This window comes from Bacillus rossius, chromosome 1 (genome assembly GCF_032445375.1).
Source record: "Bacillus rossius redtenbacheri isolate Brsri chromosome 1, Brsri_v3, whole genome shotgun sequence".
Taxonomy (NCBI): Eukaryota; Metazoa; Arthropoda; class Insecta; order Phasmatodea; family Bacillidae; genus Bacillus; species Bacillus rossius.
This window is the reverse complement of record NC_086330.1, coordinates 137,770,069-137,788,870: the sequence shown is the minus strand read 5'-3', so window position 1 is coordinate 137,788,870 and position 18,802 is coordinate 137,770,069. Positions and strand designations below refer to the sequence as shown.

Sequence of the window (18,802 nt, the reverse complement as noted above, 5' to 3'; positions counted from 1 at the left end):
TAAAATCGGCAGTTACACTTGTAGTTACAGTTACACTATGCACACTAATTTTTCCTACACAAGTTACACTAGGTTGACACTGGGTGCTCTGACGCGCGGTCACTAATATTAAGCCCTCACGCTAGTCGCGTTTGGGGGGGGGGAGGGGTTCGATTGGAGGCGGCCAATGCCGAAAATTGCGAATGGCGACGCCTGGGCCCACCGGTGTGGACCGCGGCTCTCTATGAAATTCGTTAAAAGTCTTTAAGTCTTTGCCTAAGTCGTTGCCGGTGCCTGTGCACTCGGAGATTACCAAAAAGTTTGTGGTTGCGGGAGTCGGCCCGTGCTGTATGCTGCACTGCCCTGCGTAATGCTTTGTGCGGGGAGTTTACGTTTTAGCAGCTGTAATAGGTCATACACCGCAAAAGTACCGGGTGCACACGGGGAGTTAAATACGAAAAGGTTTTGTAGAGTGACTATAATTACCAGGAGTGAATTCGGTGAAGACAAAGGTTGAAGACTCCCCGTGGGACGCATGTCCATCCTGGTCCGCGAGTCGCTCGGTACTGGCATCTGGCCCTGGAGGCGAGGGAAGGGTTCAGCGTCTTCTCGCGCCAAAGTATTTAAAGTTCCGTTATTCGGAAATTATTAAATTAATAAGAGATTGAAAGTGGTTCAAAATTCACACATTAAATAACAAAATTTAATCTAATACACAGATACGTTTTAGGAATTGGATTCAACAAGTTTACATTAATTATGTTTGAATAATGTGAGTCACACTGGAGACTGTTCGTCACTTGTTGACTGCTCCAGTGGCAAGTGATACACAAAAATTGGGGAGGTTATAATTATGTCACACACTACTTTATTTAATTTAGGCTGAAGGCCGCAAGGGGAGCACTCACAAATGTATTAATAAAAATTCACATGTGAGTGACCCGGGCACTCCTACACCGCACTTCCCTTGCACTGGTTTTTTAATTAAAAGTGATGTTACCATAAAATTATGTTTAATTTATAATGCACAGGGATCGCAGTGGCTGGTTCATTAGGGCATGGTCTTTAATTATACCTTTTGTTCCGGTGCTCGCCTGACTCGGGTGGGCCATGGCTAGGGGTGCGTTCCGTTAGCAGGGTTGGATACTGGCGGTTGCAGGTCGGGCTTTAGGGTGGCCTTAGGTCGGACGACGTCAGTACATACACGTGTTTCATCTGTTTTTGAAAGAAACTGCCATTTATTTGCCGCTGTCCGGGTTCTAATGTTCGATACCGGGCGTGTATCCTAGCAGGAAACTGTGATGCCGTCCCCGCTTCCTCTGACTATTTAGACGTGATTTTTGCTCGGGTTCGTGATCTCAGGGAAGGTCCGGCCTTGTGGCTAGAGGTAGGGGTTAACGCAGTAGGGCCCCCCGAGCTATTATGGCCACTCGGGATGCCTGAATAATAACACAAAGTTTCTGGAAGATAGTTGGTGAATGTAATACAGCACAGCCCAATACATGGTGCTGCCCGTTCTGGCCATAACGGTTTGCCCGACGTGACTAGTCACACGCGCAGCGCACTTCCTCAGTGGCGGCTCACTATTTTAATGCGCGTGAGGGGCGGACTTGTACACGTGATGCGATAGTTACAAAAATACACTCTGACATGGCGCACGATATCTTGACGAACAATACACTTCACTATTACCTAACACTTAATAAACTGGGCTAGTGGCACGTAGGCCCGTGTCTCCCGCGACTCTACGTGATACCTAGATGTGTCCCAGGGACTGAATTGTTATTATGTTTGGCGGCACAATGCCGTACAACGATGATACATAAACCCTATCGTGACAGATAACACTTTGACGAGCAACTATTTCACTAATACATAACACTTAATAAACTGGGCTAGTGGTACGTAGGCCCGTGTCCCCGGCGACTCTACATGATTTCTAGATGTGTCCCAGAGACTGACTCGTTATTATGTTCGACGGCACGCGTCGCCTGCTGGTTGCCCCGTGCGGGCCAAAACTAAGTAGCCTGTAGGCTAGGTTGGGGCGTGAAGCGCCGACGTAAATTCACGTAAACTTCCCACCGTACTTACGTATGACGTAGAACGCTCATCTTGGAGCACTGATTTAATTAAGTTTAATACCTCATGGTAAATTGAGGCCGACCGCGGAACTGTACGTAAAAGTTTGAAAAGATATTACACTATTGAAAACTACATGTCGGTGAAAGCAAAGGTTGATGGTTCCGCGTTGCGCGCAGGCTGCCGGCGCCTGGTTGAGCTCTCGAGTGACACTGCCCGTGTCGCCGCGCGCGACCCCCCTCCCCCGCCAGCCCTCCCATGGAAACGTGTGAATTTCGCGGGAAACTGAACCGGCCAGGTTCGGGACAAAACGCACAGTGAGACATAATTTTGACAGGACTTAATTATTAATTAATGAAAAATAATGTTTAATAAAAACCTGTGGAAAAATATAATTAAAATAATTTCTTGTAGTGCGGCGGAAGGATATGCCACACCCGGCCGGATCCTTCCGCCGGCGCAGCACTCGTTGCATGGCGTTCGCCTCGTCGCACGCACTACCCTTTGCTCGCGCACGGGCGCGTTCGGTGCACACGTTTTTCGAGACGTTGATGAGGCATAGTGGTCTATGCGACAGAGGAGCATTGGCGGTCGGCGTCAACTGGTCCTCATTGAAATTGTGTTCCAGGAGGGCGCCAGGCTAGCTCGGCGTCTAACCAAATTTGGGTTTCGTGGGTGCGTTGCCCCTGCGTGGCCTGCTAGGACCGTCGGCGTAGCTCGTGGTTGGAGAGGTCCCTAGCTGGTATCACATCACAGGTCCTGTGCCGCATAATACGCGGGTTCCTAGCTGGGATAGGGAGACTCAATACAATAACAAACACGAACTCGAGATTTATAGTGTCGATGAAACGTCGTGCACGGAGTGTGCGGAGTGGACATTTAAAAAAAGGGCAGCGTCGCATCATGTTTATGCGACCAGGGGTACTTTATATCAGTGGCGTAGCCAGGATTTGTTTTTTTTTGGGGGGGGGGAGGGGGGGGGGGTTGTTAAGAAGTATGGTCCCCCCCTATTAAATCGGGGAGTCGCCCCTGGAAAAAATTTGGATTTTAAGGTGTAAAATAGAGCTATTTTTGCAGTTTTCGGTACTTAACTTTAAATATTGTAATGGTAAAAATATTATTAATTTTTTAATAAAAAAATTGTTTGGGCGATGAAGTAAGTAATTAATTAAAGATATTTTTATCAATCAAATTGCCTTGTTTACATCCACTCCAAATCATAAATCATGCTCGAAGCTCGACAATACAAAAAAAAAAAAAAAGGAATAAAAAGGGTTTGGTTTCGGCAGTTCTGATCTATTCCTGGAAACAACTAGCTTTAGCTTGAAGAGTTACATGACACCATGTTGTCATCTTAATTCTATACACACACAGCGATCCTTACACTTTTGGAAGCCCAGTCAGCACCTGCTTATAATAACTGTGCTGGTTAAATACAGTAGGTGTACGATATTTGAAAGCTTGGAACCCGTCACGGCGTCACAACCTTATAGTTTCTGCTCGCGACAGGGGTAGGGGAAGGAGAATCGGTAGGGCTCACTTACTCTTCCCCTCCAGTGCAATGGCAGGTGATAGTATTAAGACACACAGGCTTTTAGCTGACCTGCTATTAGATAAGAAAAAATAATATTTGTCTAGGGGGGGGGGGAGTATAACCTCTAAAACCCCCTGTGCTACGCCCCTGCTTTAGATGCAGAGAACCCACTTACCGGAGAGCTGATATTGGGATCTTGGAGAGAAGTGACACAAAATGATACTGCGATGTTTCCTGTTCCAGGGAAACCTTCCAAGGATGCTCAGCTAATCCGTGAATAATTTATGAATTACTTCGCGTCAGACACTGGCTCTGTTCCATAGCAAATGCAGCATGCATAATGGCTCGTCGGCATGTGTACATGATGTATTACAATATTGTAAACTGCATATTTTCACATCACCTGTATAGTTTATTTGGTTCTACACTCACTGTTAATAAAAATACAAAGGTATAAATAACACGCAAGTTTACTTACTTCTGCATCTTCCCTGTTGTCCTGAGACATATCCTGGGTACCACTATGCTGAGACGTATCCTGGGTGTCACTGTGCTGAGATGTATCCTGTGTATTGTGTGAGTTACTTGTATCCTTCAGGAAAAGTAAGTCTTTGTAAGCGAACCAGGTACAACTATACACTTCGCCGGCTCCACTTCCACTCGGTTTCTTTTGTGTCTTTTCATGTTTCTTTGCAAAATACGAACGTAAACACTTTATCTTGTTCTTTACACCTTTCCCACCACTCAAACCATACTTACTATCTAACTCCCCGAGACCGTAATTTCGGACTTTTTTGTTTGAGTACGTTTTCAATTTTGTGTTACACAGACACTCGAACTGTCTGTAGTCTTCATTGAACTTCAAAGTTTGTTCTTTATTTTCCGACATTCTACAATTACAATAGAAGGAAACCGATAGCCCGCCAGAAAGCGACTGACGAAGACGCACGAGATTCCCACTGACGGTGGGACTCCTTGCGCACAGCCGTGCGCTACCAAATTCCAGGAAATAACGCACGCGCTAGTGTCATGCGTCACTTGCGCTACTGCTCGCGGTTGACGCATTCCTCAAATTGAACAAAAAGTTGAATCGTGTGGGACCACCTTAAAACGTACTTCCTGGAATAATCGAGCCATCGACTTGGCTTCTGAGGTTCATTTTTTTTGTTTTTGTTTGTTATTCAGGGTACTAGATTGTCGTGGTTAATTGTTTGGCTTTATACCACATTCAATAAGTATTACTGAAATTGAGACACCCCAAACAAAATGAAATTATTAACCCATAATATGTTAACTTCTAAGTGCATGAAAGGCGTCACAGTTGGGTATCCATTAGGGATAGTGGTAAGTAAGGTTATGTAATGCTTTATGTGCATACATTTGCATTCTCCAAAACACTATTGTAATTCTATTTATAGCGAAAATTCAGCGAGGGGTACTCAGAAAATGGATGTGGTACTTGCGTAAAAGTTTCGTACCATGAATACAATTTTATCCCTTGATCTTGATTGTACGATCCTGTATACTTGATGCTCGGTTGCATGATGCTCGCTTATTTAATTTAGTGCGTTGATTGATAGTTTCTGGAACGTAACTGACAATTGTTATATAACAATGAGTCATGATTGTAAGTTAAATACCAAAGAAAAATTTTACGCAAGAGTTGACATGATTTGTTTTTATAGCAATATTTAAGATTATGTTGGACCAGATTTTGTCCAACATGCTAAAATTAAAACTGCAAGTATCATGTACCACAGCATACAGGATCATGGCATCAGGATCAAGGGATTAACTTGGATACCTGATATAGATAAATTACCTTAAGTTGGTAATATCATAGATTTTTAGTTTTGGCAGTTTTATACCTTTTTGCAATTCGGCAATTGTCTATTAGGGAGAAATCTCCCACCGTCGCCCATCCCAGTTTTCCTACACCCTTGCTCGTCTCTCTTAAAAGTCTTAACTTCCAGCATCTACCCATCTTACTCATTTTTTTCTGGTGTGCATTAATCACGGATGTGTCACGTGACAAAATTCTCCAATAAAAAATAATAATAGGTACTCGTAAACAAGAAACAATGTTGAGTGCCACATGAATACACAGATATTGTGATGAAAATTAAAAAATTTGATATCTCCTAAAGTATTTGGAATTTCTTATCTCCGCCGGTTTTAATGAAAAGAGGTAGTGAAAGAGCATATAATAAAAGTAATTTCGGATTTTTAGCATTTTTTTTTCGCAAATACCGCTACTCTACATATTCAAAATTAAAAAATGTGATATCTCCTAAAGTATTTGGAATTACTATCTCCGCCAGTTTTAATGAAAAGAGGAAGTGAAAGAGCATATAATAAAAGTAATTTAGGATTTTTAGCATTTTTTTCCGCAAATACCGCTACTCTACATATTTACCGGATCATTACCTCTTCTACATTCTCATGGAACGAACATGAGAATATGAGTGTTTTGGGTGATAAACATTCACATGCTAATTTTGTTTGTTAAAGAATTGAATTAGAGGCATAATACAACCCCATTCTAGTATATTTTATATTTTTATTTAGTAATGATTAATGTTTTGCTTTCAATTTTACCTATCTTCTATGATTCTTATATTTAGAGTAATATTGAGTAATTTAGAGTAAGAATACTAGAATCCTACTTTTTTTAGTGTACGACACAATACTTTTTTTTTTAAATTAGAAAGGAGTAAATATTGATGTATAATAATTCAAAAAATATATAATTTTATTCTGTCAGCAATTTCAGTAATTATTCCATCAAATTTGTTTTTGTTTTCACATTAAAATTTCTCCAAAATTCTATTTTTCAGGGAAATCACTAACATTCCTAGTACTCAAAAATTCAGTTTTCAAATTGTTTTAACAGATGAGTTGCCCTAGTAACATATTACTGATTTGCTTGATCATTGTCGTATAAGCCTTGCATTTTACCCCCCTGCCCGATCCCTTTAGCACCCTCACTAGCAGACAGAGTGACCTTTGCAGTAAGTCACCCCATTGTAGATTTTTCTGCAGTGACACGCTTTGATATTAGTACCCCTGTCTCTGCCCCACCAATCTCCTGCCTCGTCCACATACATCCTGTCTTTGTAAGTCTTACAATCTTGGTATTTTCATATGTATCATCATTTTGTTCCTCGTTTATCCTCTGGAATGTCCAAGTCTTCCTGCAGGTATTGTCCTTTCCCCACCACCTCGTACAGCATACAATCCTGCATTTCATACCCCTCTCTCATGTAATATATTTTCTTTCAATATTTGATACAAAGAATTTCAAAACTTGTCTCTGGATAATAATTAGGAAGTAGGCTATGTTTAAATGCTATGTAAATATTTTACTTTGTATTCATATATTCAAAAAAATCAGTATTTGTTTGATTGATCTTTATTTCTTCCTTGACGCAGGCAAAAGATGTGAAAGTATCTGAAACGGAATTTAATTCTGATTTCTTGGTGCGCATAATCCCAAAACTGGACTGGAATACACTGTGGACTGCTGCAGATAGTGTAAGTGTGACAATTTCTTATGGAGTAGTTGTTGCTATACGATTACTAAATTTACACAAGTCCCATGTACTGCAATTAATTGCATGTACTGTAACTAGGCTACTGATTCAGTGATGTAAACATTGAGACACATTTACATGTTCATAATTATTTGGGTCTCATAGTTATATGTTTACTTTGTCATTTAAATAAGAATAATTATTTTTTTCTTTCATGTATGTAAGGTTGAGTTGTGCATAGTGCGACGACCCAGGCTTATTCCATAGCATTTCAGTTGATATTCATTTTTGGGATTTATTTTATTCATCTTTGCTGAATATCTATTTGAAATATTATTCCGTTTCTTACTGATTTCGCTTTGCTGCACTAGTTAGCTATGGTCTTTGAGTATTAACTCTCTCGCCAAGTATGAAGCGAGGTTGTGTAGTCTTTCTTCCTAGCTTAGATGGTTGCTGGCCGGTGATTTTGAAAGAAAAATTTCTTAAGCTTTGGGTTTCGGATTGAGAAGACATTCTCTGTGCGTGGGGCGGTCCCTTGTCTAGGGATCCCGAGCAGAGAACAAGAAGATAAGTGGCTGCTGCGAATTTATGTAGTTTTACCAGTAATAAGTTGAGGAAGTCCGGGTTTTCACTATATGGACTACAGGGAGTCGTGTATCGTAGCTAATTCCTCTACCAGGACAGGCGAATATCCACTGTTGTGTTGCAAGACTTCCAGACATCTATACAACTACCATTACTATCTACATTGGTGAGACACACCCATTTAAAGGAATTTTCAGCCCATCCTGTGAGGAGCCAAGCTAAGTCGCCGTCATCAATAGTCCTGTTGGGTCGTAGTTCTAGACTTTCTTCCACAGCATATCCTGAACTGGCTGGGTACAAGGCCAGAAGTCCTGGAAGAGCATAATCAACAAATTGCCCTTCCCTGAACTCAATCGAGTATATTTTATCCATTTATCATGTGTAGAATCATGAGGCTTTTTCGTATTCTTTAAACTGAACATACTGTTATCGTCAATCAGTTTCAATGTGTCGTCGTACACTAAAGATAATTGCAAATATTTTGTTTAATGAGCTATTTCAAAATATAGAACAATGTTTGAAAAAATAATGATTTGATTTTTTTTATTATTATTATTTCAGTAATTCTTTGGATGTGTTTCGACACTCATATTTATGACAAGAATATTAATAAGTGTTAATTATGCAATACATTTGCTATCAGCATCAAAGTTGGGTAAACAAATTTCTAAACATGTGAATGTGATAAATGTTTAAACAAAACAGAGAGAGAGAAAGAGAGAGAGAGAGTTAGAGAGAGTTAGAGAGAGAGAGAGAGTTAGAGAGAGAGAGAGAGTTAGAGAGAGAGAGAGAGTTAGAGAGAGAGAGAGTTAGAGAGAGAGAGAGTTAGAGAGAGAGAGAGTTAGAGTTAGAGAGAGAGAGTTAGAGAGAGATAGTTAGAGTTAGAGAGAGAGAGAGTTAGAGTTAGAGAGAGAGTTAGAGTTAGAGAGAGAGTTAGAGTTAGAGAGAGAGTTAGAGTTAGAGAGAGAGAGAGTTAGAGTAGAGAGAGAGAGAGTTAGTGTTAGAGAGAGAGAGTTAGAGTTAGAGTGTTAGAGAGAGAGAGAGAATGAGAGAGTTAGAGAGAGAGAGAGTGAGAGAGAGAGAGTGAGAGAGTTAGAGAGAGAGAGTGAGAGAGTTAGAGAGAGAGAGAGAGTGAGAGAGTTAGAGAGAGAGTTAGATAGAGAGAGAGAGATAGAGAGAGATAGAGAGAGAGTTAGAGAGATAGAGAGAGAGTTAGAGAGAGAGAGTTAGAGAGAGAGTTAGAGAGAGAGAGTAAGAGTTAGAGAGAGAGAGTTAGAGAGAGAGAGTTAGAGAGAGAGAGAGTAAGAGTTAGAGAGAGAGAGTGTTATAGAGAGAGTGAGTTAGAGAGAGAGCGTTAGAGAGAGAGAGTTAGAGAGAGAGAGAGTTAGAGAGAGAGAGAGAGAGAGAGAGTTAGAGAGAGAGAGAGAGTTAGAGAGAGAGAGAGTTAGAGAGAGAGAGAGTTAGAGAGAGAGAGAGTTAGAGAGAGAGAGAGAGAGTTAGAGAGAGAGAGAGTTAGTGAGAGAGAGAGTTAGTGAGAGAGAGAGAGTTAGAGAGAGAGAGAGAGAGAGTTAGAGAGAGTTAGAGACACACACACACTCACTCACACACACACAATCGGACCTCTTTCTACAACATATATTTTTCCAAGTCGTTCGAAGAGATGGAGCATAGTTAAAAAAATTAAAATACAAATTTTTGCACATTTTTCTCAATTTTTTAAAGATTTCTTACAATATAATTATACTTTCGATATATTTTTGGTGCTATCATTTACGTTACTGGCCGATGAAGATTTTCACTGTCTTCCTAAATCATTGTCGCTATCATCGATGACGGCAGTTGCATTCTTCTTTGCGAACAATTTACTGAGAATCGCAGCTGGTTGTAAAATCTTGGACACCTCCCATTGGCGCATTCACAATAATGTCTTGTGATTCCTTTTGTGCCAATATTGTGAGGGGTATATTCAACGAATCAGTGATAAACCTTCCTGGATATGTGGCGAGACTGAACTTGATGCTTCAAAACATTTTATTTAGCTTTGAAGAATTGTATATTTAAGTTCCAAGTTTCGTAAATCATTTCTACAAGATATGATATGGCTTGTGAAAACTGGTATGACCCGGTGAACAGAATTTTTAGCTCTCTCGCTGTCATTTCCGGAAAATCTAGTAGATCCTCCGAAGAAGTACTTCGAAAAGGTCTTTTCTTACGAAGCCATTCTTTCTCTTCAACCTCAATCGCTGATGTATTTTCGACACTGTTCTGAATTTTCATTCTCTCTAAGACTTCATCTGCACATTCTGCATTGGATGTTAAACACTTTCCAAACTTATTGTGCAGAAATGATGTGATTCTAAAGTAACTATCCACTTTTGGAAGCATTTTATTATCTAATTTTTTTAATCAAGGAGTTGATATTTCTGTTTGATTATACCATGAATAGATTCAACTGGCCAATCAATTTTTGTCATGAAGCGCGACTCTTTCGATTCTTGAATTGATAATTGAGAACACCTTCCTTTAAGTGTTGGCATCAGTACTCGAAAACCTTTAGATTCTAAGTGAGATTTCACATCACGAAAGCCACGGTTCAGAACGAAAGTGTGTTTTAATTTTTTTAACTATGCTCCACCTATTTGATCGACTTGGAAAAATTATATATTTGTAGAAAGAGGTTAGATTGTTTAATAGAAAAAAACCTGGTAATTGGTTCTTGTAAGCGAGTGACCGAAAAAAAAAATCATGAAAAATATTTTTTTTCCGGGTAGTTACGTTCATGGGATTAGATTCTTGATTTTTTTTGTGAATTGCCTTGAATATATTTACAACATATTTTTATTTTCTTCATAAAAATCAGTCCAGTAGATCTTAGGAAAAAAAATCTTCACCATAAATACTAGTGGTATTTTTATCTTTGTTCCTAGTGCAGCTACAAGGTTGAAATTTGGGGTGAGTTTGTAACCCATCAGACGCAACTTTTGACCAAAATTTGAAATGAATGCGCGTGGGGGCCGCTCACCCCTACTTAGCCAGCTATGGCCTTTATCCGGGCTATTTCTGTCGTGGTCATGTACATTTTCACATTCTGGGTTTCCACACTATGTGACATAATCAAAATGGTTTTTGTAATCTCATTTTCAAAATAATTAATCATAAAAATCTGCAATTGGTGAACAATTTTTGACTTGGTGGGTGAAGCCAAAATGTATATAAATAAAAATTAAAGAAACAAACTGGTACTGCCCTTAAACATGCAAAATTAAGTTATTGGCACACCAAAATCTCACTATAACCATTCTTTGATTCTTGATAGCAATTTTTGTAAATTTTGTTACTAAATATATTTTATTATTTTAATGTTTTGTCTTTTTTTTGTATTGTAATTTTGTATTATGTTTTCTATGTTATAGTTTTGTGTTTGTTCCTATTAAGATCTAACCAGTCATTGGCAAAAAACAAACTGCTTATAATTGTTGGTGGGGGGGGGGGAGATAAATAATTTAAATAGTCTCGTGTTCAAAAAGTTGAAGTAGCTTATGTTAAAACAATTCAAGATTTGTGTATTGTGGTCCATTATTAATGAACATAATGTACCCTTTAATATTTCAGATAGGGTATGCTGCAGAGCTGCCAAAAACAATAGTTGAAAACTATGAAAGTAATGAAGATTTTTTGAAGAAAGTACATCACATACTGTTGGAGGTGAGTAACTATCACAAACGTACGCACACCTACTATTAACATTGTTTGGAGGGCAGGAGCTATGAAGTTATTAGTTTTTGGGTGTCAATTATCAATATTAGTGTTTTAATCTGATAGAAAGTACAAAAGTAAGATACATTGATGGAAATTGGGGGGGGGGGGGGGGGGGGGAAGCAGCACTGCTGTAGTGTAGGATAAAATACATATTTTGAACACTACCTGATGTGTGCTATGTAAGAATTAGCAGGAAGCCACAGATAGACTCGAGGGCCTCTTAATTATTGGAAACAAAAAAAGTTTAGATATCCAGTTGGTATTTTCCCAGGAAAAAGGAAAAGCATGCAGCAGGTCATCCAGATTTATCAAATGATCACCAAGTGTTTTTTTTCTTTTTGTTATCAAAAAATTGATATATATGAAATCAGAAACAGGATCTCGTTATATACTCTGTATCTCGTTATATACTCCAATACTTTACCCTGTCGTGTTTGACAATTATCATACTTAATATGTCTGCTTCCGTCAGTCACAAAGACAAATATGAGTGTAGCGGTAGTGTGTAGTTCGACCGCATAGTCCTCCTTGCCTGGGCAAGTTCGTGATGGACTACCCAAATTCTCCAAGTAGGGCACCTACTAAAATTACATATTAGAAGTTTGAATTTTTTGATATGTTAACATTTTAGTGCTCAGTATACAGCATTTGGTAGAAGTAATTTTGTGAATGTAAAGTTAGTAGAATGAACGGAAATGTGTAACTACTGTGATGCCATTTGTGGAAGTCTCAGAAATCTTAAAAAAAATGGCAGATCCCAGTGATTCATCCGTATATATTGCGTCGTGAACATAGTAGAATTTACACTGTGCATGGGTATTAAAAAATTAAACTTTATAATAGTACAACTAGCCTTTAATACTTTATGTTATAATTTATAGACATAAAAAGAAATGACATTAAAAAAAATTGTTAGAATCCTGGCGTTACAACCCTTATTAACATTGAAATGTAGAGAGAGAGTGCAGTGTTCATCATACTGTAGAGACATAACAAATTGTTAGCCTACATATATTTGACGCCATAAATATAAAAGAATTTCATGATTACATTTTTACTGTTAAATGTTGAATTTAAAACAGCTCAAGGTTAAGATTTTTTGTAGGCAGTATTTACACTGATTTTAGTCATTTAAGCAAAAACAAAAATAGTTAAAAATTTTGGTCTGCAAATGGAATGATTCTATAGTCTATGTAGCTGCTCCTACAGCAAATTATAGTGGCGGGTGCGGAAATTACATGACATTCGCGTTGAGAACTGTAGTTGTAAACACAATTTACATTTATGTATCACGCTCAGCATTATTTTAAATAATTATAGGCCTACCTTAAATTTTGTGTCCAAGTTTTGTATTATAAGTGCATTTGCAACATGAGAACACATTAATTTGCCTGTTACCGAAGTTTGATGTTACACATCTCGGGTGAGTACTGAAACACCCGCTAAAATTTTTTTTTTAACAGTTTGCCCTGCCAATATAAAAATGCTTGTTACATCATCTTGTTATAATGTAAGCTGCAGAGTTTGATTCTCAAAGCCACATCTGATTGGGTTATTTGATAAGCCTTTATTTTAGTGTGGACTTTGTGGTCTCTCTCCTCGCACACACAAAAAGAAAATTACAATAGTGTCTCAATTAAGCGAGCTTCTGTATTTTCCGAGCTGACCTAAAGTACCATTACTGACAAAACTGACAAAGACTTTTGAAACATATGCTTGAGGACCTAGAAAATGATTTGTTGTCGAAAGCCAAAAGAAAATTATTCTCAATGATGTAATTTACAGGTTGGGTGAATCACGGAGTGATTTGAAGGAATCTGCACTGAAGAAAAGCTAGTAAAAAACACCCAGAAAAATGATACCATGGGCCAACAGAAAACCAAGACTGTTCTCAGTCTAACCGTGTTAGAGATTTTGCTTATGAGGTTGCTGCAGTGCATATTAACTCTGTTAGCAGAGACTCCTAGGTATATTCAAAGCTGCAGGTCCATTCCACAGTAACTCACATTACAAAATGACAATTAAAACTATATAATAAATAACACAAAGTACTGAATTATTTAACAAACTTAACTGTTTATATTTTTTATATCATGCTTATAACTTAAAAAACATAGTCATATATATTTTTGGTAATATTGACTGTTAAAAACATAACTATGATTAAAGTATTATTGGTAACTCACATTACAGTTCATTGACAAGAGTTTCGAACAGAGTTGAAAACGTGATTAATTCTCCTCTGGTAAACAATGTGTTGGCTTTAGGATTTTATATGTAATTCAACTAACTTATACGAACATATGATAGTGTGACATATAGTTGTTTGTTTGTAAATAATAACATAACAGTTTTTTAAAAAAGTAACTCACGTTACATCACACAGTAACTCACGTTACAGAGACAAAATAATAACATTCCAACATTGGTCAGTTTTATGGATATTGTTTTTTCTATTACTATGGGTTCTATAAATTAATTACACAAAACACCCAAGAAGCATAAAACAATGTTTCACTATATACAGAAATTCACATTATTACAGAGTCAAACTTAAAATGTCCATGAGCAGTTACAATTATTGGTGGATTCACAGTTCTTATGATTTGAGCTCTACTGTAGTAGATTTCGTCTTTAGTGTCAGGTCATTTCCCCAGCTGACCTTCTTTGGTCATTACGTTCACCTTGTAATCTTCTGAATCTATTTCAGTAACGATTCCTGGAAATAGCAAACTATCATATTTCACAACCACCCAGTCTTCCACTTTAATCACATCTTCTACCAGTTTCTCAAATAGTTTCTCACCAAATTTAGTTTCTGCTGTAGTTATGTGTCCAATAGTTTCACCATTACAAATTTCTAAGTTATGTGTCTTTGCAATATTTGGGAATGGCTTACAGTTCTTCACTAAAGATGGCACATTTAATTTGTGATTTCTGTGAACAATTTCTTCACTGTTCATCAAAATCACATGAACCTTTGACGATGGATCTACTGCATTCACAAAGTCGGTGGCATTATGTACTTCCTGCTCTTGACTTTCAACCAAATTTGACGCTTGATGGCTCCTCCAATCTCGTCAACTGGCCCCTTGCCGTGTGAAGTAGCAAAATAATTCCAAGATATTTTCTTCTTGTGTTCATGTGCAAGAGTTATCATAGCTTATGCGATGTATCTATTCTTGAACTGTGAACTAGGCCCATCAGACCAAATCCTGACATCACTTACTGATGGTGGTAACTCTTCAAGAAGTCTATCAATATATGCTATCACTGTGTTTTTGGAATAGTCAAGAACATCAGAGGCAATTACATATCCTGGATTAACAACTCCTGAATGCCATATAGCAGCTGTGAACAAACTGACTTGAGCATGTTGCCAATGAGCACTCTGTATCTCATCTTGAGCTGTGCAGGTGTAGTTTTCCGAGAAATCTACTTGAATGAGTGCTACGTGTGGAGTTGATTCAACTGCTGCTCGTTCTGTTTGGTAAGCTTTTGACTGTGCTCTCTTTAAGTAACAGTGTTCTAAGAATGGTGGGCCAATAGTAAGTATATGATCAACCAAATCCTGCAATTGTCCGTCTTCCTGCACTTTTAATAGTCTTCCGTCGCACTCCTTCCATACAAACCAATTCACATCCGATGAGTTCTCTGAAGCAGCACAAATTTCATTAAGTTTTGAAGGCATTAAATCTTTGCAGGTCTCACATTTGCCAAACCAACAATTTATTGTGGCATCCTTACATACGAAAGATTCTGGTAGGTCGTTAGTGTATTCTGGGAACTCTGGCACAAATTTGTGGAGAGCATTAACAGCGTCAATAAAGTTTTCGTGGTAACGACACAAACATACATTGTGAGGGAGCTTGTTGCTCAACATTACATACTTCGGCCGAAGTTCTGCAAACTTGCTCCTTCCAATGACTGTGCCATTTTCATGACAAAACATTGCATGAGCCTCTGCCAATGAAAACATAAGGTATCGAATTTGCATTTTTGTCTTGTTTTTGTTCTCTCTGATAGTTACTACATATTTCCGTCCAAGAGCCTGGTGGTTAATTTCATCATTTTCGTAAAAGTGAATTACGGCATTCCTAGTATCAGGGTTTAAAGATTTTGCTGTGGAAGGTGCTGTACTGGTTAGCAAAGGCTGGACATAAGACTCTAATAACTTCTTAATGACAACTGTTTTCTTCCGTGGTGATTTTGGAAGTGCTCTTTTAAGTCGAGCAGTGGCCTTCCCTAGACTAGATGAGTTCTTAAAAGGTGGAGAAGCAGTATTAGATGTTTCAGGAGTGTTTTGATTTGAAGTTTCTTTCAATTTTTTTCTGTACTTAGCTACTCTCTCTCTCCCTTGCTTTTTTCTTTCTAATTCCATTATTTTCTTCTCACGCTTACCTAATGCCTGTTCTTTTAGCTTCTTTCGTTCTCTGTATTTCTTCGTGGTCTCTCTGTGCTTTAGCTTGTACTCTTTGTACTTGCCCTCATCCTTAAGTTTCTGCCTTTTCTGCCTCATCTTTCCAGCTGCAGTTAAAGGCATTCTAGAAAAAAATCACAAAATAAAATTATAACGTTAATTTACAGGATAGGAACATAAAATGCATACAGTTGTATCAACCAAAGTTACAGTCATTTCCCCTTATGTAAATTAATTAAATATTAATAATTTATTATACCATATTGTAATATTCAGTACTGAGGTTAAGTATGCTCTTGGCATGCAAATATATTTGCATGTAGACAAAGCACATAAGTTCACATTTTCAGTAATTCTCATTTAACATTTAATGTTGGTTAACAAAACAATCAGATTTCTCTAAACGTTTACATTATTATTTATATTAATACAGTAAAATGAAAATTTTACGCTTTTATCTTCGTAATAGATGTTAACTAAAACTATTATCGTATTATGCTCTCTTTGCTAGCAATAAATTTGCTTCCTTTAACCCAGTGCATGAACACAGTAAATCACGTTACATAATTCAATAATCATTTACTATAAGAAATATAAATTAATTAATTTCTAGTAAATTTCTTTAAAGTAGTCATGCATGAAAGTATGAGAATATGTAATATTAATTTCTTTGTATGCATACAAAAAGCACAGCGACAAAAATTAATGTTTTCAGTAACTCACATTACACTTTTTAGGTTAGTTATCAAAATACATTATAATTAAATTTAAAGCTTACACAGTCATTTATTTTTTATATCATAAACTTAAAACAAGATTGTGCTCTTCAATTACCAATATCTAATAATACAACATACTACTTTATTTTTCAGTTTTCTTACCTTGAAGTTGATATATATTCTTACTAGAAACAGGTATCTTCACATATGGCTGGAAACAATGGCCACCAGCAGGAAACACATGCTCATAGAGGAATTGAACAGGGTCAAATAACACTGCTGAAATACCCTAGATACCAATAACGAAAACACAAATTCCCCTACAGATTTTTTCCCTGCCATTTATTATGTCCTGTGTTTCATGGAATGACACTGCATCACATTGTCATTCTTCTGTGACTATAAAGTATGTTACCCTAGACCAAATTTATTTATGTATTTCATAAATATGCAAAGCTATTAGAAAACTGTCACACTGAAATATAAAAACTTCCTTTAGACTTTATTATGTTTATACTTCCATAATGCTAATAAATTTGATTTGAAGAGTATTTACACATAGTTATTTCACTGTACCTCTGTAAACTTTTGGTATACTAGCTTTAGTTGGAGGTGACTCTTACTTGTAAACTGATGATACGTAGTTTATGTGGGGAATAACTTTAACGTAACCTAAATTTTGTTTCCATAGGTTGATGTGGTCACCGGTGATCTCGTGTGCCCTGAGTCCGGGCGGAAATTTCCAATAAATGAGGGGATCCCAAACATGTTACTGAACGAGGATGAACTCAGCTGAATGTGCTGCTTCTCTTAAAGGGAATATGTAAATTTTGTTTGAATGTGCGATGTAATTATGTGAGCTGCCAGTATATTTTGTCACTCTTTAAAGAGGACTGTAGTTAGTTCTCCTAAGTTGTACTACACAAACAGTGCCATTTCCAGTGTTGGGCCATATAAAGGAGGTAAAAAAAAAATGTGTACAGGGGAAGCCAAGTTAATAAATTTGACAGCTCCATTATCTGGTTGGAATGAGAGGAAGCAGCAGTCTGTGTAGTTACTGGTACTGGGAATACCAGAATTTCAGTTATTTGGTTTGTGTGTATAGAGCAGGCAACAAATTGACTGATATAGAAGATGCAGAGAGACACATGCAAGTGGTGTACCACACCGAGGGCAAGTGCGGTATCCTATAAGCAACAGTCTGAGGAATGTTGGCAGAACATACACTAAAGATTTGTTGGCATTGGAAGTGATGTAGGGCTGCAGAGGTAAATTCTAAATTCATTACTTTGAAAGAAAAAAATATATACACACACGCATATGTAGAGTCCCTTTCTCAAAGCAGAAAGAACAAAAGATGTCTTCTCAGCACTTTCTTGCCTAGAACATGAAAATAAATTTTCAGGTATCACTTACTAAAACTGTATCTGCAAAATTTTGGTTTTGTATACTGCAATCAGTTAGTCACATTGCTACATAACTAGTAAAAGATGTTTGTTCAATGAGACTGGCAAGGCAAGTACTTCACCCTGCGATGTAAATTTTTTATTGTGGAAATTATTCTTTAAAAATCATACAAAATGCAGCAAATTGAGCTACAGCTGTGATATGATTTTTCGTCTTAAGTGATACATTTTGCTTTATATTTGAGTGGAAAATGTAATATAAACATAAAGCTGTAATAATAAGGATGATAGTATGCAAAATTTTAGGTAGCTATTAAAGATTAAGAATTTGTAAAATAATACTGCAAATAATTTGTTCTGAAAGACAAATATGTAAGTATGTACAAACAAAAAAATCTTTAACAAAAATTCAGCACAGTTAAATCATCCATTTATGCAGTAAATAGTAATGTTTTGTTTTCTTAAAACTGTTGTTAAAAAATTGTGAATGGAAATAAAGTGAGCCATACACACTGTTGCTGTGCAGTTATTTATTTCAATAGACACATAATACAATAAATAAATTAGCAATATCTTCAAAACTGGCAAATTTTGCATAGCACATTACAATAAATTGTATCACACATGGTCAAATGAACATAAGTAAGGATTAACATTTTGCATAGATACATTCTTGAACAATATCTTTCATGGGTAAAACTGATGAACTTTAACACTACATAGTGGCAAAAGGTGATGTGTTTGGAAAAAAAACTATCAACCTTTCAGTTTTAGACCCTGGTTAGATT

The 18,802-nt window shown here is 37.3% G+C and overlaps 1 protein-coding gene across 1 annotated transcript; it reads left to right on the top strand.

Annotated features, from left to right (window-relative positions):
- Positions 1–4,642: 4,642 nt before the first annotated feature.
- On the top strand, positions 4,643–18,531 carry LOC134546204 (multifunctional methyltransferase subunit TRM112-like protein). Its single transcript, XM_063388813.1, has 4 exons — positions 4,643–4,936; positions 7,025–7,126; positions 11,323–11,415; positions 17,300–18,531. The coding sequence occupies exons 1-4, from the start codon at positions 4,859–4,861 to the stop codon at positions 17,402–17,404; spliced, it is 378 nt and encodes a 125-aa protein (XP_063244883.1). The 5' UTR covers positions 4,643–4,858; the 3' UTR covers positions 17,405–18,531.
- The last annotated feature ends 271 nt before the right edge of the window (positions 18,532–18,802 follow it).

Excerpts from the sequence above, each read along its gene's own strand:
- LOC134546204 (XM_063388813.1), top strand. The coding sequence starts at position 4,859 with ATGAAATTATTAACCCATAATATGTTAACTTCTAAGTGCATGAAAGGC. Across the intron at positions 4,937-7,024 it reads GGTATCCATTAGGGATAGTG|GCAAAAGATGTGAAAGTATC; the intron begins GTAAGTAAGGTT and ends TCCTTGACGCAG. Across the intron at positions 7,127-11,322 it reads TGTGGACTGCTGCAGATAGT|ATAGGGTATGCTGCAGAGCT; the intron begins GTAAGTGTGACA and ends TTAATATTTCAG.